The 22,351-nt window shown below is 59.6% G+C and overlaps 1 protein-coding gene across 2 annotated transcripts; it reads left to right on the forward strand.

Moving 5' to 3' along the window:
• The first annotated feature begins 363 nt into the window (after positions 1 to 363).
• Positions 364 to 17,609, forward strand: TBKBP1 (TBK1 binding protein 1). 2 transcript variants are annotated; one of them, XM_039227951.1, is made up of 11 exons: positions 364 to 388; positions 1,796 to 1,930; positions 2,306 to 2,565; positions 2,946 to 3,068; positions 3,352 to 3,456; positions 4,476 to 4,656; positions 5,242 to 5,417; positions 5,601 to 5,662; positions 14,026 to 14,144; positions 14,360 to 15,090; positions 16,028 to 17,609. In XM_039227951.1, exons 3-11 carry the CDS (start codon positions 2,341 to 2,343, stop codon positions 16,154 to 16,156), a joined length of 1,851 nt encoding a protein of 616 aa, XP_039083882.1. In that variant the 5' UTR covers positions 364 to 388; positions 1,796 to 1,930; positions 2,306 to 2,340; the 3' UTR covers positions 16,157 to 17,609. The 2 variants fall into 2 exon arrangements, with proteins under 2 accessions (XP_039083882.1, XP_039083881.1); XM_039227950.1 differs by lacking the exon at positions 364 to 388 and having other exon boundaries at positions 1,130 to 1,930.
• The last annotated feature ends 4,742 nt before the right edge of the window (positions 17,610 to 22,351 follow it).

The raw sequence follows: 22,351 nt of genomic DNA on the forward strand, positions 1-22,351 counted from the left end.
TCGGGGAGGGGGCGCGGAGCGCGGGCCGGGCGCGGCGGGGAGCCGGGGAAGGGGGGGCGCCGGGCGCCCTGCCAGGCCGCGCCGCACCGCGGGGGCTGGCCGCCCCTCGCCACGTGGTGGTGACAGCGGCGGGGTCCCAGGCGCCTTCCCAGCTGGAGAAACCCGGAGCAGCCGGGGAGGAGGAGGAGGCGGCGGCGGCGGAGGAGGAGCGGGGCGGGCGGGAGGGAGGGGGGCTGGGGGGAGGGGTGGGGGGTGGGGAGAGACCCGGCGGCGGCGACAGGGCGAGAGCGGAGCGCGGTGCCAGGGGGGTGGGGGCACCGGTGCCCGTCTGGGGAGGGAGCAGGCGGAGGGGGTAAGCTGCGATTACAAGCAGGAACCGGCAGCAGCTGTGAGTCCCCGGCGGGGCTGGGGCGGGGGGAGGGGAGCGGCGCCCGGGGTCGGCCCCTGGGGTCGCAGGGTGGGCCGGAGGAGGCGACGGGAGGTTGGCGGGCAGTTGGCCCCAGCGGGCCGGGAGGGGAAGGGTCCGGCGCCGGCCGCCCGCGTTTCCCCCCCTTTCCCCCTCCGCCACCGCTCCTCAGGCCGCACCGCCTCGGGAGCCCCTTCCCCCGGCCCGGGGACGGCCGGCTGGGGGCCCGGGGCTTGGCCAGCGGTGGGGGAGGGGGCTGCGTGGTCTCGGCCCCCGAGAGGGGAGGGGCGACAATTTCTGTCCGCCGAGCTAAAGGGGTTTAAAGGGCGGCTCTTAAAGGGGCCGCAGTAGGGGCCCCGGGGCGGAGGAGGCACCCCCTCCCCATCCGCCCTCCGCGGCTATCACCCGGGGCCGCCGGGCCGGGGAGGGGAGGGGGGGTAGGGAATGCGGAGGAAGGGAGCGCCTGTCGGGGCGGCCTAGGGGACAGAGCCCCCGCCGGTGGGGCTGGGCCTGAGGTGGCGGGCTGGGGGGGCTGGGGGGTGTGGTGAGCGCTGGCGGGCGGAGTTGGGGGGGAGGGGATGCGCCTGGGGAGGAAGGGGTTAAAGGTGGGGCCAGCCCTACAAACACGCGCACACCCTCCTTACTCAGACCCGGTCACACGCGTTTCCCTGGCTCTTAGTGGGGGGGGGTTGGGGGGGTGCTTGGGCCCGGGCCTGAGCCCTCTTCGCTCCAGGCTCCTGCTGCCCGGCTTTGGGAGGTCGTGGACCCCACCGTCCCAACTCACACGCCGAGCCCCCTCTCCTACGCGCACACACGCTCCGGGGCGCGCGCGCACACACCTCGGACATTCCCATAGTGCCTCACGTGACACACGGCCCCGAACGTGCCCACCCTTCACACACGCTCACGCACGCGTGCACACACGCGCACACACAAACACACACGGCTTCCTGGCCACTTCCCAACTCCATTCCCGACCCCCAGCGCAGCCCTGCGAAGGCACTCATTGACTGTGACACACCTACACTCATTCACAGACACACACACACTCCCCCCCACACATGCCAAGCACAGACACACATTCATAAACAGGGCCAGAAGTACACACGCACCCCCTCGCGCGTACTCTTTCGGAGCCCTGAGTCATTCCTGCCCCCTCTCAGGGCTCCTCATTTCCCTGTGTGCAGGCACATTGGCGGGCTAGGGAGTTCTTCCGGGGACCCTTTCCAGGGCCCCCCTCCCGACCCCTCTGTGTGTTCCCGCTGCAGTTCTGGGAGAACTTCCTGTGGGTCCCAGGTCAGGGGCAGGGAGGGAGGGCCTGGAGGGTTGCCACAACCCTGGTCTGAGTGGGGGAGGCACTTCCTTTTCCTGAACTCTGGGATCCTGCAGGAAGAAGCTGGGAAGTTGGGCGGGGGCCCCACAGAGGACGTGCTGACAGTGGTGGGGCTGACTCTCCCAGAAGCACTGGGCCTTAGTGAGGAGCCAGGGCTGCCAGAGGCCTGGGATGAGGAGCGTGGCAGAGAGGTATTTGGGGAAGCAAGGCCTGGGGTGGAGAGGGGCTGAGGAGTGAACCAAGGCAGCCCTGTCTGGGCCCTAGTCTGGGAAGGCAGTCCTTTCCTGTCCACAGGTCTCCCTGGGTTCTGGAAGGAACTCTTCTCTGCTGCTGGCCTGGCTTTCTTGTCCCTACTTGTCATCCCCTCCCCACCAAAAGTCTTTATCTAGTTCTAGCCCCTTCCCCCGAAGGCAGCGGAGAAAGCAGCTGAGTAGTCTGTGGGGAGACAGGGGTGGGAGCTTCCCAGCTGCCTCTCAGCTGGTCACAGCATTCCTTGGGCCAGGTTGAGGGGGATGAGGGACAACCTCCAGGCTGCCCTCTCTCCACCGTTGCTCCTACTCTCCCAGGAGGCCCAGTGGGGGCCGCGCCCCGGGCCCTTGCCATGGAGTCCATGTTTGAAGATGACATCAGCATCCTGACCCAGGAGGCACTGGGGCCCAGTGAGGTGTGGCTGGATGCCCCAGGAGACCCCTCACTGGGAGGGGACATGTGCTCCGCCTCCCACTTTGCCCTCATTACAGCCTATGGTGACATCAAGGAGCGGCTGGGGGGACTGGAGAGGGAGAATGCCACCCTCCGCCGCCGTCTCAAAGTCTACGAGATCAAGGTCAGAACTTGGAGAAGATGGGGATCTGGCTGTGTGTGTGTGTGTGTGTGTGTGTGTGTGTGTTGTGAGGGTAGGGGATCCCAAGAATCCCAGAGAGGGATCAAGATACACACTCTTGGGAATGCGAGGGCCCCCCATGAGGGATGTGGCTGCTTCGGATGGGAAGGGTCAGGAAAGGATCCTGAGCCAAAGGGTGGGACCTTGGATCTAAAAAAAGATCTGGTTGGTGGGAGATGCCTCCAGGCCATGTGGATCCCACTTGAGCGAGGGGAGGGAGAGGCGAGGGCTTCGAGGCAGATTGTGAGGTGGGAGCCCAATCGAGTCTGAAGCCTGGTCAGGGAGCCGGGCACCAGCTCTCCTGAGGACCTGCCTGCCCACAGTACCCGCTGATCAATGACTTTGGAGAGGAGCACGGCTTCTCTCTGTATGAAATCAAGGATGGCTCCCTGCTGGAGATGGAGAAGGTCAGCCTGCAGCAACGGCTCAACCAGTTCCAGCATGAGGTGAGTCCCTCACTGGCCTCCCAGCCCAGTCTGGGCTCCCTGAACCCCTTGCTGTTCCAGTATATTTCTGACTCCCCCTTCCCAACCCCCAGCCTCTGTCTCCTTGATCAGAGATGGCCTTAGTCTTCCCTACAATGGGCTGCAGCATCTCCCACCCTTCCTCCCTCGGGTGCCAGGGTGCCGGATGTACATGTGGGTGGGTGGTAAGCAGAGCTGCTTGGCCCCCAAGTCAAGGATGGGCCTGACCGAGGCATGCCCTCCATCCCCTCTGGGCCCCATCCAGTTGCAGAAGAATAAGGAGCAGGAAGAACAGCTTGGGGAGATGATCCAGGCTTATGAGAAACTTTGCGTGGAGAAGAGCGAACTGGAGACAGAGCTGGGGGAGATGGTGAGGCCTGGGGAGCTGGGGGTGCTTGAGGCTGTGACCTTTGTTGTGTGATTGTGTGTGACCCCATGTGTGTGTGTTTGTGGTGCGGACTCCAGTGGGTTTAAGTGCCCGTTTGCCCTTGTGAGTGGGGCTGAGCAAGTCATACAAGTTGTGAGTGACTCTCAGTACACCATGGCCGCACAGTGACAGCAGGTGACTACATGAGTGACCCTGTAGACGTTGTATCTCCATGCGTATGTTTGTGTCTCGTGCTGGGTCGAGTGTATGCCTATACACTGTGTCTGGAAGGCTGTGTGGGTGAGGGTCAAGGGAATCAGATCTCTGTGGCTGCTGGGATTGGTCTTGGCATGTGCGTGATTCTGAGTAGGGGTACAGCCATGCACGTGAGCAGGTGTCAGAATCCGGACACATGGTCCCTGCTAACTCCTACCTGTGATGTGGCTCAAGTCACTTAACCTCTGTCCCTCCTCTGCAAAGGGCAAATGATAACAATACTGCTGAGTTGTTGTGGGACATTTGGGTAAAAACGCTTTGCCTTAATAATCATCAACACTTACATGGCACTAGGTGCCAGGTGCTGTTGTTATCTCTTTAGATATATTTACTCACTTTAATCCTTACGGCAAACCTAAGAGGTAAGTGTGGTTATCCCCGTGCTATAGATGAGGTAGGTGCAGCTCAAAGTGGTTGTCACATGTGCAGATAGAAGTTATCATGCTTCTGAGGGCGTAGCAATGTCTGGATGGAGGGGCTGTGTGTTCTTAGAAGTGTCCTACAAGGAAGAGGCATTAACTCTGACCTTGCAAGGGGCAGCAGCCAGAAACATCTGCATTGCAGTTGCTGGGAGAGGAGACCTCACACACATAGCCACTTGAGAGTGCAGCTGGCATGTGTGACTTGGGGCCTCTTCTCCGTTTAGAGGTGATGGCTTCCCAGGCATGGGGAAGTCGTGGCTCTGGGGGGCCCACAGGGTACCCTGATCCTATGCAGACCCTAACCCCCTTTGTCTCTCCCTGCAGCGGGCCCTGGTGGAGACCCACTTGCGGCAAATCTGTGGCTTGGAACAGCAGCTGCGGCAGCAGCAAGGCCTCCGGGATGCAGCCTTCCCCAGCCCGAGCCCCCCACCTGCCCCTGCCCCACCTTGTACTGATCTGGACCTGCACTACCTGGCACTGCGAGGGGGATCTGGCTTGAGTCACGGTGAGATCTCGGCAACCCCTGATATCCCTAGACTAACCCCCATTTTGATACTATCGTCTGATAGTACCTCTACCTTCTGGAATTGATGGTCAGCACCCCGTTATAATGCCTTGCTAAATCTCTCCCATAATTACCCTATCCCTCTTTGCCACCTGTTCCCTCACTTCATCGACTCTTACCCAATTTCTCCCACTCGACGCTCCCCTCTGCCACCTGCTTCCCCTGGCTACCCCCATGCAGTTCCTACGTGTGTCAGCAGAGGGCACCTCCACTCAGAGGCCCCCTGCCTGTCCTACAGTGGTGACTATCAGAGGCCAGAGGATGCTTGGCGATTTGAATGTGGCCAGGGAATCCTTTCAGGAGGCCATCTTACTTTGTCCCTGGTCTCCTAGAAGATGAGAAAAAGCCGCTCAGGCCACCCTCCCTCATCGCCCCAAGTAGAGGCATCCCGGAGTCGCTGCCCTCCGGCTATCTTCTGGATCTCTAACGGGCAGGCCTCACCTGTCTCAGTCTCTGCTGATCTGGGAGTCGGTGGAAGGTGCTCAGCAGCTGGACCCAGCCTGACATTCTCCTCTCTCCTGCCAGCAGGCTGGCCGGGCCCCACACCCAGTGTGAGTGAGCTGGAGCGGCGGCGTTTGGAAGAGGCTCTGGAGGCTGCCCAGGGCGAGGCCCGGGGGGCTCAGCTTCGGGAGGAGCAGCTCCAGGCCGAGTGCGAGCGGCTGCAGGGAGAGCTGAAGCAGCTGCAGGAGAGCCGGGCCCAGGTAAAGGGCAGGGGTACTGGAGCCCAGGACCCCGCCCAGACCTCCCCGCAGGTCCGGGAGCTGCTGGAAGTATTCTTTAGAGGCCCAGGACTTCCTCCCTGGGTTGCCTGGCTGTGGGAATGGTACAGAGGGGGGTCTGGGCAAGGTGACACTGGTGTCTAACCCCCCAGTCTTCCTCCCTAGGATCTGGCCTCCACCCAGTCAGAGCGGGACATGGCGTGGGTGAAAAGAGTCGGGGACGATCAGTAAGTCACATCTGAAATCCTCTCCATCTTAACCTCTGTGCCCTACGGTGGCATTTCCCAGGTCCCCCCTTCTGGTTCAGTTCTCCCCTCTGTTGTTTGGAGGACCCCTCCTCCGGCATCAGGCCCTGTGGGGTTTGGCTTGCTCGTGTGGCTCTTCATCCTTCACAGGAAGGAGGCGAGGCTCTGGGATGTGCCCTCTGCTTTCTTGTGACACCCAAGCTTGTGTCTCCTTGAGGTGTCAGGGGTTGAGACATTTCCTCAGCCACTTTGCTGCTGTGTTCTGTGTCCCCTGGTGAGTTTCTGGGCCTCTCTGAAGCCCTGTTTTTCTGTCCCAGTAACAAGGCCAGTTAGTTGGGTTAACTGCCCCCTCACTGATGAGGAGGAAGGAGGCGGTGTCTTTCGGGATTTGTGCTTTGTTCTGCATCTCAGGAGAAAGCTGAGGCCCAGAAGAGGGGCTTCCTTGAGTTCTACAGCAGCCGAGAGGGGAGTTAGAACAGGCTCCACTGGAGTGGCCCCTGTAGAATCCTGCTGGGAAAGAAGGGCAGCAGGAAGGAGGGAGGTGGCTATGTCCGTGGGGAGTCTAATGGCGGTGGCCTCTAGGGCAGCACTGGGCAGCAAAGGAGAGGGCAAGCGGCAGCCTGACATAAAGCTGATGCTTTTCACATCCGCACCCTGAACTCCTCCTCTCCTACTTTCTGAGAACTAGAGCGCAAACCTCCTTCCGCCTGAGCCCTCTCCCCTGAGACCAGTTGTGTGGCACAGACTCCCTACTTTCATTAGAGGGGAAGACCGAGGCCCAGAGAGGGGCAGGAACTAACACTCCATCACACAGTATACCCAGCTATGGGACCCCAGGGGTCCTCCTTCCAGCAGCCTTCCTTCTCACCTTCCTCCCAGCTTCAGGCCAGTTGGGGATACCCCTCACCTCCCTCTGCACCCTGGGGTGAGAGCCTGGGTGGAGCTGTGATAGCTGGGGTGGGGGGCAGTGAGAACCAGGTCATGGGAGTGGTGGGTGGGATCCCTCAGCTAGGCTGCTGGGGGGTGTTGGGGGTTCCTGTGGAGAGGGTCCACCCTAGCTTGTGACTACGGCTCACGCCCAGCCTAGCCCGTGTGCCCAGACCCAGAACACACACACACACACACACACACACACACACAAAGTCTAGAACCCTAGCTTGCTTCAAAAGTTATACTGTAGGGCCCTTTATGGGTCACCGAGCCCATCCCCCTCTTAGCAGACCAGCAGTGAAGGCTCCCTCCAACCGGTTGAACCCAGAGAGAGGACAGGGCTGGAATCTGAACAGCCAGGCTTTGAATCCTTCTAGGGATGCTATGCAGCTTTGCTTTACTGACTTCACCTCTGTGGCCCCAGGTTTCCCTCACGGGCTCAGAGGTCAGTCATGATGGAGAGATACGAGAGGAAGGCGTTCCGGGTGGGGGGCCAGAGAAGGAATGGGGGATTGCAGGGGACTAAGGCTGTATGTGAGTGAGTGAAGGAGCACTCCTCCCATAAAGTGCCTTTGGAGATTAGATCATCCACACTCCCATTATGGCCAGAACGGCCCCTTCCTATTCCCACCCCCAAGGCACCTGCCCCACCCAGGTCCTTTGGCCACAGGGAGCTGGGCTTTGCTCAGGGGCTTTGCCCAGGGACTGGCCACACCACTCTTACCAGAGGTGACCTCCACCTCCTCCCCTCAGCCCTTACCGTTGGGACTCTGCATGGGTGCCTCCTGGACCTCTCTCCCCGGTGCCAGCCAGGCTCTGCCTGCCCAGCCTCACACTTCTTTTCAGGTGGAGCATCTCTGGACAGCCCCAGTTTAGCAAGGGTTAACTCTCAGAGGAAGTCCTCACTCCCCCGGCAGTTTTATTTTCTTATAAACTCAGCTCCTTTTGGTAATTGCTTCCCGAGTGTTCCCTCCCCTGTCCTCCCACCTGAGGCCTCAGTCACCTGCTCTCAGCTCACTTTCCCCCACCAGCCCCTCCTCTTCCTTCTACTTGGTCCAGACCCTCTAGGCGAGTGGGAATTTTACCTGTGGGCTTTCCCAGGAGAGGAGTGCAGGGCTTGGTTATCCAGATGGGGATATGAACGCTGAAGAGGGGGTCTGGGAAATTCCTGAATCCAGGCTACCCTTACGTGGGAGTTGTGTGTGTGTTCCCGAAAGGTGCTTACCTGTCTCAGTCTGGATGCCTCCAGGGCAGCCAAGGACTCCCAGTCCCTTCCATCCCAGCCCCCAGCCCACCAGCTCTAGCCATCAGTGCTCCTCTGAAAGTAGGCACCCAGACCAGGCCACTCTGCCACCTTCCGTGGCTAGCCTCTGGGCAAGATTGCCCTGCTGTTTGCTCAGCCCAGCACCTGGTGGCTGGTGCCCAGGGGACAGATTGTCCCAAAAGGAGAAGAGCTGCGGGAGGTTGGTTAGGGGGCCAAAAGCAAGGATGAGGGAGGAGTGGCAGTGGAGACCAGGCTGTTCCTTAGGATGCGCAGAGAGGTAAGGACCCTGGAGGGTCTCAGCCCAGGTGGGGCGTGCAGAGCCCACGGCCCCTTCCCCTCTGAGCCCAGCTCAGAGTCACAGGTCCTGAGTGTGGCCTTTCTGAGGGTGTGGTTAGTGCTGAGGGTGGAGGGGAAATTGTGGAGAGGGGGTTCCTTGAGGGGGCTGAGGGCTCAGGCGGGCTGACTCAGTGAAGGGAGTGAGGGCCCAGTGAAGGAGGGGAGCCCCCCTGTGAAAAGATGGGGGCTCAGTATGAGTGATGAGGGAGAGAACTATAGGGCTTGCTTTTTCCCCCAACGTGGGGGGCTCAGTGTTGCAGCCCTGGCCCTTTTCCGCCCCCCCCCCACCCCTCTCTCCGCCCACAAGCCTCTGCGTGGGCTGCGGTTAGTGGTGGGGGAGAAGTGTGAACTCAGAGAGAGAGGATGGAAACTCTGCACAGAGGTCAAGGGCAGTGTGGGGTGGGTCAGGACGGAAGTCGGAGACCCCCGTGTACCCTGAGCTTAGCTTCATGCCCCAGAACCAGCGGGCCCAGGGCCTCCCCCTTCACGCTTCTCACCCTCCCTACTTCCTTTCTTTCAAATCTCCTTCAGCCAAGGCAGGGGCGCTCACAGGAATTAACCCCTGAGCACTTGCAGCCTTGGGACTCCCCGAGGGTGGGGAGGGGCTCTGAAGTTGAGGCCCATCACTCCTGCCTAATTGTGGTCTGAGGGATTAGTGGGCTTTGAATCTGTCTCTGACTCTTCCTTTGCTAGGAAGGCAGAGAGCAACTCTTACCCACACTCTCTCCCTAGATGGGAAACTGCACATCCTCTCCTCATTCTTAAACCGAAGTCATCAAGCTGCTTGGTATCCCCAAAGAAGGATCAAAACTGGTTTCTTTCTCTTGGGCCTTCCTGAGTCTTCGTCCCTGCCAGGCACCACGTAGGGCAGTTTACCTGCAAAGTCTCATTTCATTCTCACAGAAGATGTGGCGAAGGTTTTGTCCCCTTTTAGTGCTGAGCAAACTGAGGTACAAAGAAGTGAAGTACTTGGAGAAGTTCGGTGTGAAGTTCAGTGCCAATACCAAGCAGGTCCTGAGCGGACGGGGTGATAGTCCCTCTGTGGTGTTTTTCTGGTTCAGGTTCTTCCTCAGGTAGGAGGGAGCTTCTGTGAGGGGTGATCAGACGATTTTTTGACCAGACCTGATCAATTTTGAAAGTGGAAAAATTTCAATATGTTAAGATCTCAAACTCTTAATAGTTTTGCCAGGGCTGCTAGTGGGAGCCAGGACGGGCCTGGGCAAGTTGGGATGTCTGGCCCCCCACCTCAACAGGCACCCTGGTTCTCAGCCCCGCTGTGAGCTGCTCCGCTTGGCTGTATCTGAGGAGGCTTTCTAGACACCGTGAACTTCTTGCTGTGCTGGGAGCATGGCAGGGGCTGCCATGAAGAGCCAGGCTCTGTGGACCGCAAGTCATAGCTGGTCGAGGAGAGTGAAGGGGCTCAAGGCGCCGAAAAGGAAGTGGTAGAGCACTGGGTTGTTGCAGAGTGACTTCCTCCTCCCCTGGCCCGCAACCTCAAGTCCGCTCCACGGCCCGGTGCCTGTGGTTCCCTCCCTGAGGGTCGGGCGGGAAGGCTGATGCTGGGTGTGCCCGTGGGTGGTGGAAAGTTTGGTCCCTAAATTCCCCCACAAGAGTGAGGTGGCTGGGGGCAGCTGGGGACAGCTACGGGTAAAGATGGAAGGGGGCTGGGAATACTGGATTTGTTTTCCTCCTGATTCTGAGTCAGCTGGTGATTCTGACCACATGACCAGCTCTGATCCTGACCCCAATCCTAACCCTAATGCTGATCCCATCTCTGACTTTAACCCTGTCCCTCATCCCGTCCCCAACTGTGGCCACCACAGTCCTGACAGAAAATGAACTATCGACCCCAGCCCTACTCTGACCCAGATCCCAGCCTCAATCCTGACCTCAAGGCCATCCCTAGTTCTAATCCCATGGCCCAGCCACTGGCCCTCACTGTGGCCCAGCCCAGCGTGGCACCCAGTGAACTTCCCTGGGGAAGATGCTGCAAAGTCTCTGTGCCTCACAGCTGGCTTGGGGGTAGAAAGAGCCCCTTTCCAGAGCAGGATGCTCAGGTCGCTAACCGTCTGCATCTCAGTTGCTTCATCAATCACAGTGAAGATTATTGTTTCTAGATAAAACTTTGAGATCCCCCAATTATTCGTGGAAAGAATGAATGAAAGGATAAGTCAATGAAGGGTGGAAAGATTTGCAGTGGAGGGAGCCTTTCCTTCCTGCCAGCTCTGCCATTTGCGCTCTGGCTCCTCCGAAGGTGCCAGCTCAGCAGGCTGAGGTGCCAAGAGCAGGTTTGAATCCCTGCTCTGTGACCTTGAGCCAGCTTCTTAACAGCTCTGATCCCCCACTTCCACATACGTCTGGCACCTTCTCCCCTCTCAGGGCAGGGGTGGTGATGCCCGGGCTACTGTACAGCTCCCCAGCTCCCTCTCCTCCTCCTCCTCCTCCTCTTCCTCCTCATCCTCCTCATCTTTCCCTTCTGTCACCTTCCCATCTCTCCTTCCTCCCTTTCCTGATCACCTTGGAAGGCAGTATATAGCTTAATGGTCAGTGGCCTGGCCCGTACACTCCAGGAGGCCAGAACCCTGTTTCAGCAACTCTGCTGCTACTGGGCTTTGTGACTTTGCAAGCCTCAGGTCCCTCGTCTGGAAAACAGAGCTAGTAGTGGGAACGTGGTAGGGCTGTTGTGAAGATTCAGTGAAGTTCTTTAGCATAATGCCTGGCCTGTGGTAAGCGCCCATTAAGGTTCGCTACCGCTCTTTTCTCCCTTGGTCCCTCTCAGGTTCTGAGAGACTCAGAACTTTCTCTCATAATCTGAGCACTCGAGAAGTGCCCAGATTTAGCCAGCTGCTGCCATTCACCTGACCCTTCCCAGACAGTCTCGATGGTGGAAAATAGCATTCAGGTGTGGGCCAGGAAGCCAGGAAGTGGATGTGTATTCAGGTGCATGTGCGCAACCCTTGGTTCTGTAGTGCAGTTGAGATTTTTTCCATTGAATTGGCAGTGTTTTCTAACGTGAGTCATTCAGGGCGTTAGCGTATTCAGCAGCCCAGGCCTGAGCATCTTGAAGTGGGAAGAGATGCTTGATGAAGTGTGTGTGGGGGTCCCCAGGGGCTCCACCACCTGGCCCAGGGTCTTAGAGGTCTTTGTAGGCTGCCTGGGGCTCCAGGAGGACAACACTCACGTGCTCTCCCTCACTTCCCCTGCCCCCGTCCCCCCTCCCCCACCCCATCAAAGCTAGGGTAGGGGCTGGGCGTTCTGGGCTAGGGGCTTCTTCCTTCCATTTCCTGCGGTCCTGTTTTTCCATGGTGAGGGTGCCAGGAGCAGGGCGACAGAAACTGGGGTAGCTCCTGACAAGGGGAGGATGGCAAGTAGGAGAGAGATAGGGGCCTGGGAACTGAGTGTGGCAGGTGAGATCTCCAAGGCTGAGTGTGAAGGCGACGACCTGTATCTGTCACCTGAGATACAGCTGTGACGGTGGATGGGGAGAGAAACTTGCAGCTGCTTGGCCAGAGGGGGCGCTCCATCGGTGCCCTGCTGGGAGCCCCCTCCGGCTCCCACTGCTGGGGGGGGCGGTCAGTATGATGCTCTGAAGCCCCCAGTCTGATGGGGGAGACATAGCTCCTGCAGTCAGTCTGAAGCGGGCAGCCTGTCACTGGGGAGTCCCCTGTTTAACGTGGGACACACAGGCTAGACCTTCCTGTCTGATGGGGAAGATGCCATTTCTTCCCACAGACACATGAGATCAAGGCCGGGGAACACAGGACACACAGCCCAAGGGCTGAGATGTGATGGGACTGAGGGCTGCGGCATCTCGGCCAGGGTTCCCCAAAGGACTCCTTCCTCTCTGCTCCCTGCACACCCTCAGATGGGTAGTGAGTACTCCCTCTCCCTGGGAGGAGGGCTTGTCCCCCAGAATCCCAGCCTCTTTGCAGTAATTTGGCTTTGGCCGATATGAGTTAAAAATAGTTTTGTTGTGGGAGGGGCTATTGTCTCCCCCATCACCCAGCTCACCCCAGGATTAGCAAGAATCAGCCAGTGAGCAGACAGCGCAGAGCAAGGGAGCTCGGTCATTATCTACCCTCTGCACCTCGGCTTTTCCTGCCCTCTGAAGCCCTAACCTCATGACTTCCCCTGCTCTCCTCCAGGGTCTCTCTCTCTCTCTCTCTCTCTCTCTCTCTCACACACACACACACTCTCTCTCTCTCTTTCTCTCTCACCCTCTTGCACACTGTTCCTCACGCGCATACTGGCCTCTCTCTTACCTGCACTCCCTCCTGTCCACATGCATCCTCTCTCCGATGACTGTTAGCTCGGGATGGGGACAGGGCCCACAGGGTCTGGACACCTGCTCCTCCATCATGCCCAGCACCCTACAGCTCCTAGAGCAAGAGCGCCTCCCCTGGGAGGAGCTCCATCCAGAGTGGCCGAGTCTCTGCCCGCCGCTCCCCTGCAGCTCCAACTTCCACAAAGCTCTGGAGTCCCTCCTGGACTTGACAAGGGGGTGGGGACATCAGAGGAAACCAAAACCCCTGCCTCCCAGGCTCTGTCTTAGCCCTGAACAGAGATGAAAGCAGTGACCCAAGGCGACCGCAGAGCCGCATGTGAGGTCAGGAAGGGCTCCCTGGAGGTATGCAGCCCAGGCTGGGAGAGGGGAGGGGCAGTGCAGAGGGAGATTACCCTGGTAGTTCTGGGTTAAAGTGACCCAAAGAAAAAGGAAGAGAAAAGGAAGTGGGTTAAATCTTGGCTAAGTGCAGAGTCCGTTCCAGCTCCATGCAGGTGGGTGTCCAGGAGGAAGTGAGAGGAAGAACGGGAAGCAGAAAGGCAAATGGATTGGGAGGCTCAATTCACTTTTCACTTCCTGAACATCTACTGGGTACCGGGCCTGGACCAGGTGCTGGGACTATAAATACAGCCCCATAATGCTCCCTTTCAAAGAGCTCCCAGCGCAATTCCAGAACAAGACAACTTCTGATAAGTGCTTATTGTGGGTGGCGCCCTCTGGAGGTGTGCGGGGCATGCAGCTGTTCACAAAGATCACGCAAAGGGCTCCCTGGAGATCCCGGGAGGTGCAAGACTGAAAACTCAGAGGCAGCTTTGAGGTGAAAGCAGGAATAGTGGACCTGAAACTCGGGCTGACTTGGGTTCAAGTTTAGCAGTTGGTTCCTCTGCCCAACAAGAAGGCCATGTCTTCACTTATGCAACGGGGCTCTTCTTAAGCTGTACAACACCGGTCCCCAGTCTTTCAAAGGTGAGGACTCCTCACGGACCCCCTGCCCCCAGCAACACAGATGGCACTTACACGTTTAACATTCGCTCTCTGAGAAAATTCACAGTAACTAAAGCTACTATAAATTCAGCGCAGTTTTTTGATGAATCTGTGTTTTATTTGTCACCACAGCTTCTGTACAGCTTAGAAAAACGTTCACACATACCTGAATCAGAGGTGCTCAGGCCATAGACAATGCTTGGTGAACACATCGATTCAGGGACCCCTTGGAATCACTGAGCCCCCCCACCCGCACCCCCCAGCCCCAGCCTGTAGTCTGGGAGCCACTGCCCTAGCCCCAGGTAAGGTTCACTGGGAAGAGAGGGAGGCTCCCTGGAATTGGCAGTGTTTGAGGGAGAACTTAAGGCCCAAGGGAATTTCCCGCATTTGGGGTAGGAGAGCCCTGCGGGGGAGGGAGAGCCAGGTCTCCCTCCAGGCTGTGACAGTAAGCCCACTTCCCTTTTCCTCTTCTTGGCTTCCTGCCCTCTGACCTCAGGGTCAGGGCGGGCTGGCATCCAGCCTTGACAGGGGGGCTGGGGTGTCCTTCAGGGTGAATTTGGCGCTGGCTTACACGGAGCTGACAGAGGAGCTGGGCCGGCTTCGGGAGTTGAGTTCTCTGCAGGGAAGGATCCTGAGGACTCTGCTGCAGGAGCAGGCCCGGAGTGGCGGTGAGAGGGGGAAGGGAAGGGGCGGCCCGCAGCTGGGTCCGAAGGGAGGGGTGCAGCCGTGGCTACCATCTTGCGTGCTGGGGCCACCCCTGCCTTCCTTTCCCTGCCGCGTTCCGAGGAGAGAGGGTGGGCGCTGGGCGCGGGCAAGCCCATGGCTCCCCGGTTCTGACGCCTCCTCTCCCCACCACCGCCCTTCCTCTCGTCCTCTCTTCCAGGCCAGAGGCACTCTCCTCTGTCGCAGCGCCACTCCCCGGCCCCCCAGTGCCCCTCGCCGTCCCCGCCCACCCGAGCGGCGCCCCCGTGCCCCCCGTGCCAGTCCCCAGTCCCCCAGCGCCGCTCCCCAGGGCCCCCGTGCCCCTCGCCCCAGCAGCGCCGCTCGCCGGCCTCGCCCTCCTGCCCGTCGCCCGTCCCGCAGCGCCGCTCGCCGGTGCCGCCACCATGCCAGTCCCCCAGCCCGCAGCGCCGCTCCCCGGGGCCCCCTGCCTGCCCGGCCCCGCAGCCCCGGCCCCCGCCGCCCCCGCCGCCGGGCGAGAGGACGCCGGCCGAGCGCGCCTACGCCAAGCCGCCCAGCCACCACGTGAAGGCCGGCTTCCAAGGCCGGCGCAGCTACTCGGAGATGGCGGAGGGCGCGGGCTACGCGGGTGCCTCGCCGCCCTGGCTGCAGGCTGAGGCGGCCACGCTGCCCAAGCCGCGCGCCTATGGCGGCGAGCTCTACGGGCCCGGCCGGCCGCTCAGCCCGCGGCGCGCCTTCGAGGGCATCCGGCTGCGCTTCGAGAAGCAGCCGTCGGAGGAGGACGAGTGGGCCGTGCCCACCAGCCCGCCCAGCCCCCCCGAGGCGGGCACCATCCGCTGCGCCTCGTTCTGCGCGGGCTTCCCCATCCCAGAGTCGCCCGCCGCCACCGCCTACGTCCACGCCGAGCACGCGCAGTCCTGGCCGTCCATCAACGTGAGTGGGGCGCCCGCTTCTCGCCCGGGCCCCGGCTCCCTTCCTTGGGCCGCGCCCCTCGCCTCTCAGGGGCAGCCTAGGCCCTTTACTTCTCGCCCTGGGCCTTTTGCTCGCGTAGATGGGGCCTGCACCGTCGCAGCTCTCTCAGTGCCGCGGTTAAGGGCATGGACTTCAGAGTGACCGCCCCAGCTTTGATTCCGGACTTCACGCCTTAGCAGTTGTGGGACCTCGGACAGGTTACTTACCCAACCTGATCCTCAGTTTTCGTATCTGCAAAATGAGGGCAATGATTATATGATCTAATTCCATTAGAGGGTTCGTACCAGGGAGGCAGTGAGCCTGAAGCCCTCTTCTGTTACCCTGGTGATGGAGGCCATGCTGATTCCACAGGTCATGGGCCCACACGGGGCCAGGCCTGCACATCCAGTTCCCTCATCTGGACTCAGAGCCCCTGCTCTTTCCTGGCTGTCCTAGAAGACAGCCTATCTCAGGGCTTCATCATTTCAGTGAAATAATGAGTTTCCTGAGTGTCAGAGCCAACCCTTGCCACCTGGAAGGACCAAAATATATTCTAAAGCCAGACAGAAAATTATTTTTGGGTTGTACATTGTTTGGGATTATCCATTGCTTTGAATTATCTGGGAGCTGTGTCTCCGTCACTCTGGGGGCATGTCTGGGTCTTGGCTTCCCTCATTACCGTAGATGACCTGGCAGGCTGAGCATACACCCCTCCGGGGGCCCTATGCCCTGGGTTGAGGGAGTGGAGGAGGTGGGTGGGGAATGGGGAGAAGGAGGAGTGGTGATGGACCGAGTGTGAGCAGCCCTTTTCTGCATGCTGCAGCCCTCCCTGCCCTGGGTGTTGGGAAGGGGCAGGCTGGGCTGTCAGGATCATGAGGGAGGGTTGGGGACCATAGGTGACTCCCCTCTCTCTCCACAGCTGCTGATGGAGACGGTGGGCTCTGATATCCGCAGCTGCCCCCTCTGCCAGCTAGGTTTCCCTGTTGGGTACCCGGATGATGCCCTCATCAAACACATTGACTCCCACCTGGAGAACAGCAAGATCTAGGGTGCCTCCCCCACCCACTGGCTGTTTCTCCATCTTCTCTCATCCCCCCCACCAGACACTCACTCACTTTGAATGCTGCATGAATCTCGTGGGGGGCCCCAGCCCCTTGCGACCCCCAGATACCTCCACTAGCTACCGAGTCAACGTGTGTGCCATCTTCCCTGGTCCAGGCACCACTCAGCCCTGGCTCTTCCTGGAAGGCCAGCCGAGGCTTCCCCCAGCTCCCTGGCTTCCGCTGGGGATGTGGGGATCTGGGCTGAGATGGAGAGGGGCATGCCCCACCCAGCCTCTCCCTCTGCCTTTCTGTTCACAGACAGGATTGGATCCACGGTGTCTAGTGCTTGGGACTGGGGGAGGGGGAGGGTATCAGAGGACTCCAGGAGCTCCCCTAGCCACCCCCCAGATGTCCCTCTTTCTCAGGCTGTGCTCTGTCTAGGGAGCACCTCCCTGTGGGGTCCCAGAGCCTGCCTTGCACATCGATGCCAGGTCCTTCATCTTGTGGCCAGCTCGGGGCTCTTGGCATGCCCCCCCCTTGGGGGAAGGCGACATCATATTTCTTGCCATTCCCTGCAGGCCGGTCTTGTTCTCCTCTGCTCCCCTGGGGAATAAGGAGGGCGGGAGAGGAGAGGGAGGACCCTGGAGAACTGGAGGGACACAGCCTAAAGAGGCTGCCCTGAGGGCGGGGCTGGGGGACATCCTGCAACTTGACCCTCAGGCCAGGGGAGTATCTGTGCTAGCCTCCCAGGCCCCACGCCTCCCCCTGGAGCCCCTAGCACCACAACAGATTGTTGACAGATGCTCTCCTTCACCCTTACCCCACTCGAGTCCCTGACACCACAGGTGCCCTGGAGCCCGTGTGTGACTTGGCCTCTGGTAGCCGGGTGGGTGTCATCAGCCCTGCCTCCCAGGCCAGAACCTGCGGATGGGCCCAGGGTCCTGTTGGAGATCAACTTCAAAAGAGCTAACCCCCTTCCCACACCCCGGCGACCCACATTCCCTCTGTGAAATCTACCTCAGAGTCGCACCCTCAGAAGGATGGGTAAGCAGGAGGCCGGGGGGGCCCCCAGGGCTGAGGTGGGGGGCTTCCTATGGCAAGAGCCTGCTGCCCCACGATGAATCCAACCCCCCCCCCCCACCACCACTGCGAGCCTCTCCCAGGTCTCAGCCCCTGGCTGGTGGCAGTGGGCGCTACCGTCAGTGCATGTACCATTCTGACCCAACACTTCCAGGCACCCCCCCGCCTCCTCACACCCCTCCCCTCCTCCTCAGTGCAGGGGAGTGAAGAGGTGTGTCAGGTAGGAAGGGGACAAGGACTCCAGAGACACGTGGCATTGTACCTTGGGTGTTCCCCCAGGGAGGGGACACGGGAAGGGGGCCTGGAGAGGGGAGGTGGGGGCCCCTGAGCTCTCTGAACACGTTTAAAGTCCAAATAAAACTTACCTGTTCCATCTGCTCTTGGTCTGTGCCCTCCGTGGCTGGGGTGGGGAGAAAACCCTGGGTAGCAGGAGGCCTTGGAGACCCAAGGAACCACACCCAGGGCAAGGTGGGCAGCGGACAAGTAGGGGGTGCGTGGGGCGTCCATGGTTCAGAGTGATTGTGGAGACGTGAGTGTGTGCAGGTGGCCACAGGTGGCTTGTGACATGGAATTTATTTCTGTTTGTTTTGTCTTTGTTTTTATTTCTGAGAGAGAGAGACAGCATGAGCAGGGGAAGGTCAGAGAGAGGGGGACACAGAATGAGCAGGGGAGGGTCAGAGAGAGAGGGAGACACAGAATCTGAAACATGCTCCAGGCTCCGAGCTGTCAGCACAGAGCCAACGCGGGGCTTGAACCCGCGAACTGTGAGATCATGACCTGAGCCGAAGTTGGACGCTTAACCGACTGAGCCACCCAGGCGCCCTGGAGTTTGTTTCTTTTTAAACGTTTATTTATTTTGAGAGAGAGTGAGAGCAGGGGAGGGGCAGAGAGAGAATTCAAACAGGCGCCATGTAGTACCGAGCCCTACTTGGGGCTCGAACTCACAAACCGTGAGATCATGACCTGAGCTGAAAGTGAGAATCCATGGCTCAACTGGCTGAACGCCCCCCCCCCCCGCACCGGGCGCCCTGACACAGAGTGCGTTCATAAGAGACAAGGAGCAGTAGAGGGTGTCTTTGTGACAAAAGCAACCAGCCACCCCAGCCCTGAGCAGTTGTCTGGGACTCTTGAATTTTCCCTCCCAGGAAAAGGTCCGGCAGGTAGAGGTTCTGAAGCCTTGGGGCTTCGGCATCAGCTCTTCATCAGATGATTATTGCATGGCAGGAACCAGGCCAGGCCTCAAAGAGGAAGAATGTCTGAGTTCCATGTCCCCATGGTTCTGAGAGCAGTGGAGGGACTGGCTTCCAGGCTCAGCAGCTGACTTGACAGCCCCACAGTCTGGGAGGTCAAAGCCGGGTCATGACCCTGTGACCTCTGCCCCAGACAGAGCTGTGCCCTCTCTTCACCACCTCTGGACGCCTTTTATTTCCTGGTGACCCCTTCAGGCCAAGGATTCACTGAAGAGGCTGGAACAATTGCTCATCAAGTCCCAAGGTCCAGCTCCAGATCCGGGATCCCTCCCCATTCAGCACCAAGGTGCAGACCCCCGGGGGGAGATGTCCCAGCTTCCCCTGCTCCTCTGTTGTTTCCGTTAACAACTACAACTGGCCTCTGAAAGTTCTTCCATCCTTGATTCCATCAGCAGCCAAATCCCGAGTGCCAGGAAAGGTGAGGATAGCCATCCCTATGGGACATGGCTTCATAAGCCATGGGAAAGAAGGTTCTGGAGCCTTGTGGAACATAGGCACTCGGTGCACCCTGGGTCTCCTCCATCTCGGTCAGCCCCTGTGGAAGAAGGCAGCACCCAGGTTTCAGGGTCTGGGTCCTCTTTGGATCTCTGGAAACATTTTCTAGAAGGGCAGGAGTGAATTAGGGGCAGTACACAGACACGAGGCAAAGAGAAATCTGAGTCACGGAGAGAAAGGGCAGAGGATGGGCTGGGAGTGAGCTACAGGCAGGGACATGACCTAGGTGACCGCTTCTGGTCCTCGGCGTGTCTAAAGGCAAGAGGGAGCCCAGGTATCCCACACCTGGACATCTTCCCGGTCACTGGGGTGAAGGGCACATGGGGACATAGGGTTCGTGTTCTGGCCGTTTGTCTCCTTGGTATTTAGGGACTGGGAAGGGGCTTAGTTACAGGGCAGAAAGTTGCTACGGGCTGGGAGGGAAGTGGGGGCAGGAGGGAAAGCTAGTGCATCCCCAGCCCAGGCCCTCCAGAACCACAGGATTTCGTTTAATGCCCCCCTCCCCCCTCCAAAAGAGAGGACATGAGAAGTGGGGAGCAGGAGGAGGGCTGGGGAGCCCTGCACAGAGCACTCAATCCTCTCCTCCCAAGTGGGATGCTGATCAGACCAGACCCTGGCTACTCTGGTTCCTTGTTGCTCTGTGGGAATAATGTGGGGGGCACGAGGGGCTGAGAGAGTCTGGGGGCACAGGGATCCAGATCACTAGGCTTCTGGAGAAGTGAGGAGGATGATACAAGTTTCATGGGGGCAAAGTGGAGGGAAGACCCCTGTCGTGTCTGGAGAAGACACCCAAGGGACCCGCTCACCCTCACCAGCACAGAGCCAGAGCCAGCCGTGGTGGGGGTCAGGGAGACTTAACAGACACCACGCAGCCGGGGGTCTATCTCCAACGGCTGGTGAAAGACATTCTCTCCAGCTCCAGCTGCTCTGCCCTCAGTCTCTCCTTCACCCATGACCTGCCTCATCTTTGGGGACCCTGCCCTCCTCCCCTCTCCCGCCAGGGTTTCCTTAGCCAGACCTTCCAGGCCACGGAGACCCCTGTCCCTCTCCTGGGTCCCTGTGAAGGCCGTCAGGTGATCCTCTGAGGGACGGAACGGCTCCTTTCAGAAGCTGGTGCTGTGTGTGTGCACGCATGTGCACGTGCACGAGTGTGTGGGTGCATGTGTGTGTGTGTGTGTGTGTGTGTGTACGTGTGTGTCAGGGGAGAAGCTGATCGCTGAGAAGAGGAGGGGTGTGTGGGTGAGTCAGCCGTGTTAATGAGAAACGACTCACCCTGCTGATTAGGATTAATGAAGAACAGAGGGGGTGGGGGTTTCACTCAGTGACATCTTTATAGGGTCGGGGGGGGGACAGGACAGCTCCCCCAGTCCCTTTTCTCCCTCAGCGAGGACAGGAGCAGAGCAGCCTTGGCTTCTGCAGGAAGAATTGAGGTCAGACACGAGGCTGAAGACCAGGAGGGTTGTACCCGGGACGCGGTGGGACAGGGTGGGACAGGGTGGGACAGGGTGTCTGGGAGCAGAGGCCACCGCGCGTGCAGAAAACGGGGAGACCCTCTAGCACCCTGTTCCTGTTCATGCCCTTCCTCCCATTTCTCTGTGTTGGCTCCAGAGAAATCCTTGGCTCTCAGGGCCGGCTCTGCAGGGCTGTGAGGGTGCTGTTGAGGAGGCTTTGGTCTAGGGCATTGACTGTTTATACAGGTGGTAATGACCCAGGGAGGCCTAGGCAGGCCAGGGCAAGAGCGGGCTGGGGTGGGAGGAGGCCCAGGGCATCAGCTGGCTGCCCTGTCCATGTGGCAGAGGCAGAAGCCCCTGAGAAGCCACCCCTCCCCACCACCCCCGTCTTTGCCAATTCCGCCAAGGGCAAGGGCACCAGGTGTGCCTCACAGATGTTCCAGTTGGCCGTGTGAGTGTGGGCATGGGGGAAGGGAGGGGAGAGGCTGGGAGTGGGGACAGGATGGGTGTTGGCCAACACCTCCTAATTTGCATTACCACTGACACCCTTCTTGACCAAGAAAATGGAGCCAGAAATAACAGGGGGGGGGAGGTAGTTCCCTGGGGGGCTCTTTGAGGTTCCCTTTCCTTGCCTCCAACACTCCCACAGTGCAGGGAGGGAGGCAGGAGGTCAGGCCTTTTCCAGGCCCACAGCCGGGCCCTGGAAGGGCACCCACTATTGCTCCTTCCTCCTCAGATTGGGCAGACACCCCATCTTGACCTCCCACTTCCTTTGGCCCAGACGCCCCAGACGCCCCAGACGCCCCAGACGCCCAGCCCTGCCTCAGTCCTTCTTTGGAGCATAGTCCACTCACCCTTCCCTCCATGAACCCTCTCCCTGGGGGCCCTTCTGGAAGATACCATGAGCCCAGCTCTGCCCTCATTGTTCTCCTCCTTCTGTGTCCCGCTACCCTGTCAGACTGGGCGTTTCCCAGGCCAGGCCTGTCCTGGGAACTCCTCAAAGGAACATTCCGCATGAGAAATAGTCCAAACGATAGCAGGGGGGCTTGTGAGTAGATTCTAGAAGTGGCAAGAGGTGGCCCAGGGTCTCATGAGGGCTGTGGGGAGGGAGGGAGAGGGGGCTCCCGGCTCTGCGAGAGGCCTGTGCTCCACTTTTACCTGCAGGGAGCTTCCGTGCCCGACCTCTCCTTTGTGAGTTCCTTGGAGAGGAGGACCAGGACTGACGTGGTTCTCGCCCACCCCAGTGACTATGGCATAGACCCTCCCCCCACAACTAACACACTGGGTGCTCGTTGATGTGCAGTGAATTCGCTTCTGTCCCAGACACGGTAGGGAATGCCGTGGCAGCCACAGCTTGAAGGTGGGTGCTGGGCCGAGCTAGAAGGAGGCTCCCTCTTGGCCAGAGGGGTCCTGGGACCTGGAAGAGCCGAGTGGTGAGGGTGGCGGCAGAGCAGAAGGGCCTGGCAGGGAAACCAGGTCGCGGGAGAGACAGCCCAGAGAGCTGTGAACACGATGTGGGAAGGAGTGAATGGTGAACTGAGAACTCCCCCCTCCAGAGATGCTATTTTGGAGGGAGAGAATATATGCAGCGCAGGGGGCAGGGCAAGGGGAGTCTGCTGGCTTCCACAAGGGTCAGCCAGACCCCCCCCTGCTGCCTCCACTCTCGCCAACAGCTGTCCCCACTGGCCCTGGAAACTGTCCCCGCCTCCAAGCGCTTCCCTCCCCACTGGAAAAAATCTTCTTGCTCTCTTGAGCACAAGAGAAAGAACGAGCAGCAAGGAGATCAGCAGCTGGCCTCTTGGCACCCCTTTGAGGGTCCCCGGAGGCCTCAGACCTAGGGAGAAGCTTCTATTTCCATTCCTTCCTTGGAAAGAAAGTGTGGAGGGTGCTGTGGGGCCCAGCACGAGGCAGGTGGCAAGCGTAG

The sequence above is a fragment of the Hyaena hyaena genome, unplaced genomic scaffold, assembly GCF_003009895.1.
Source record: "Hyaena hyaena isolate Hyena2069 unplaced genomic scaffold, ASM300989v1 scaffold_29, whole genome shotgun sequence".
In the NCBI taxonomy this organism is placed as follows: Eukaryota; Metazoa; Chordata; class Mammalia; order Carnivora; family Hyaenidae; genus Hyaena; species Hyaena hyaena.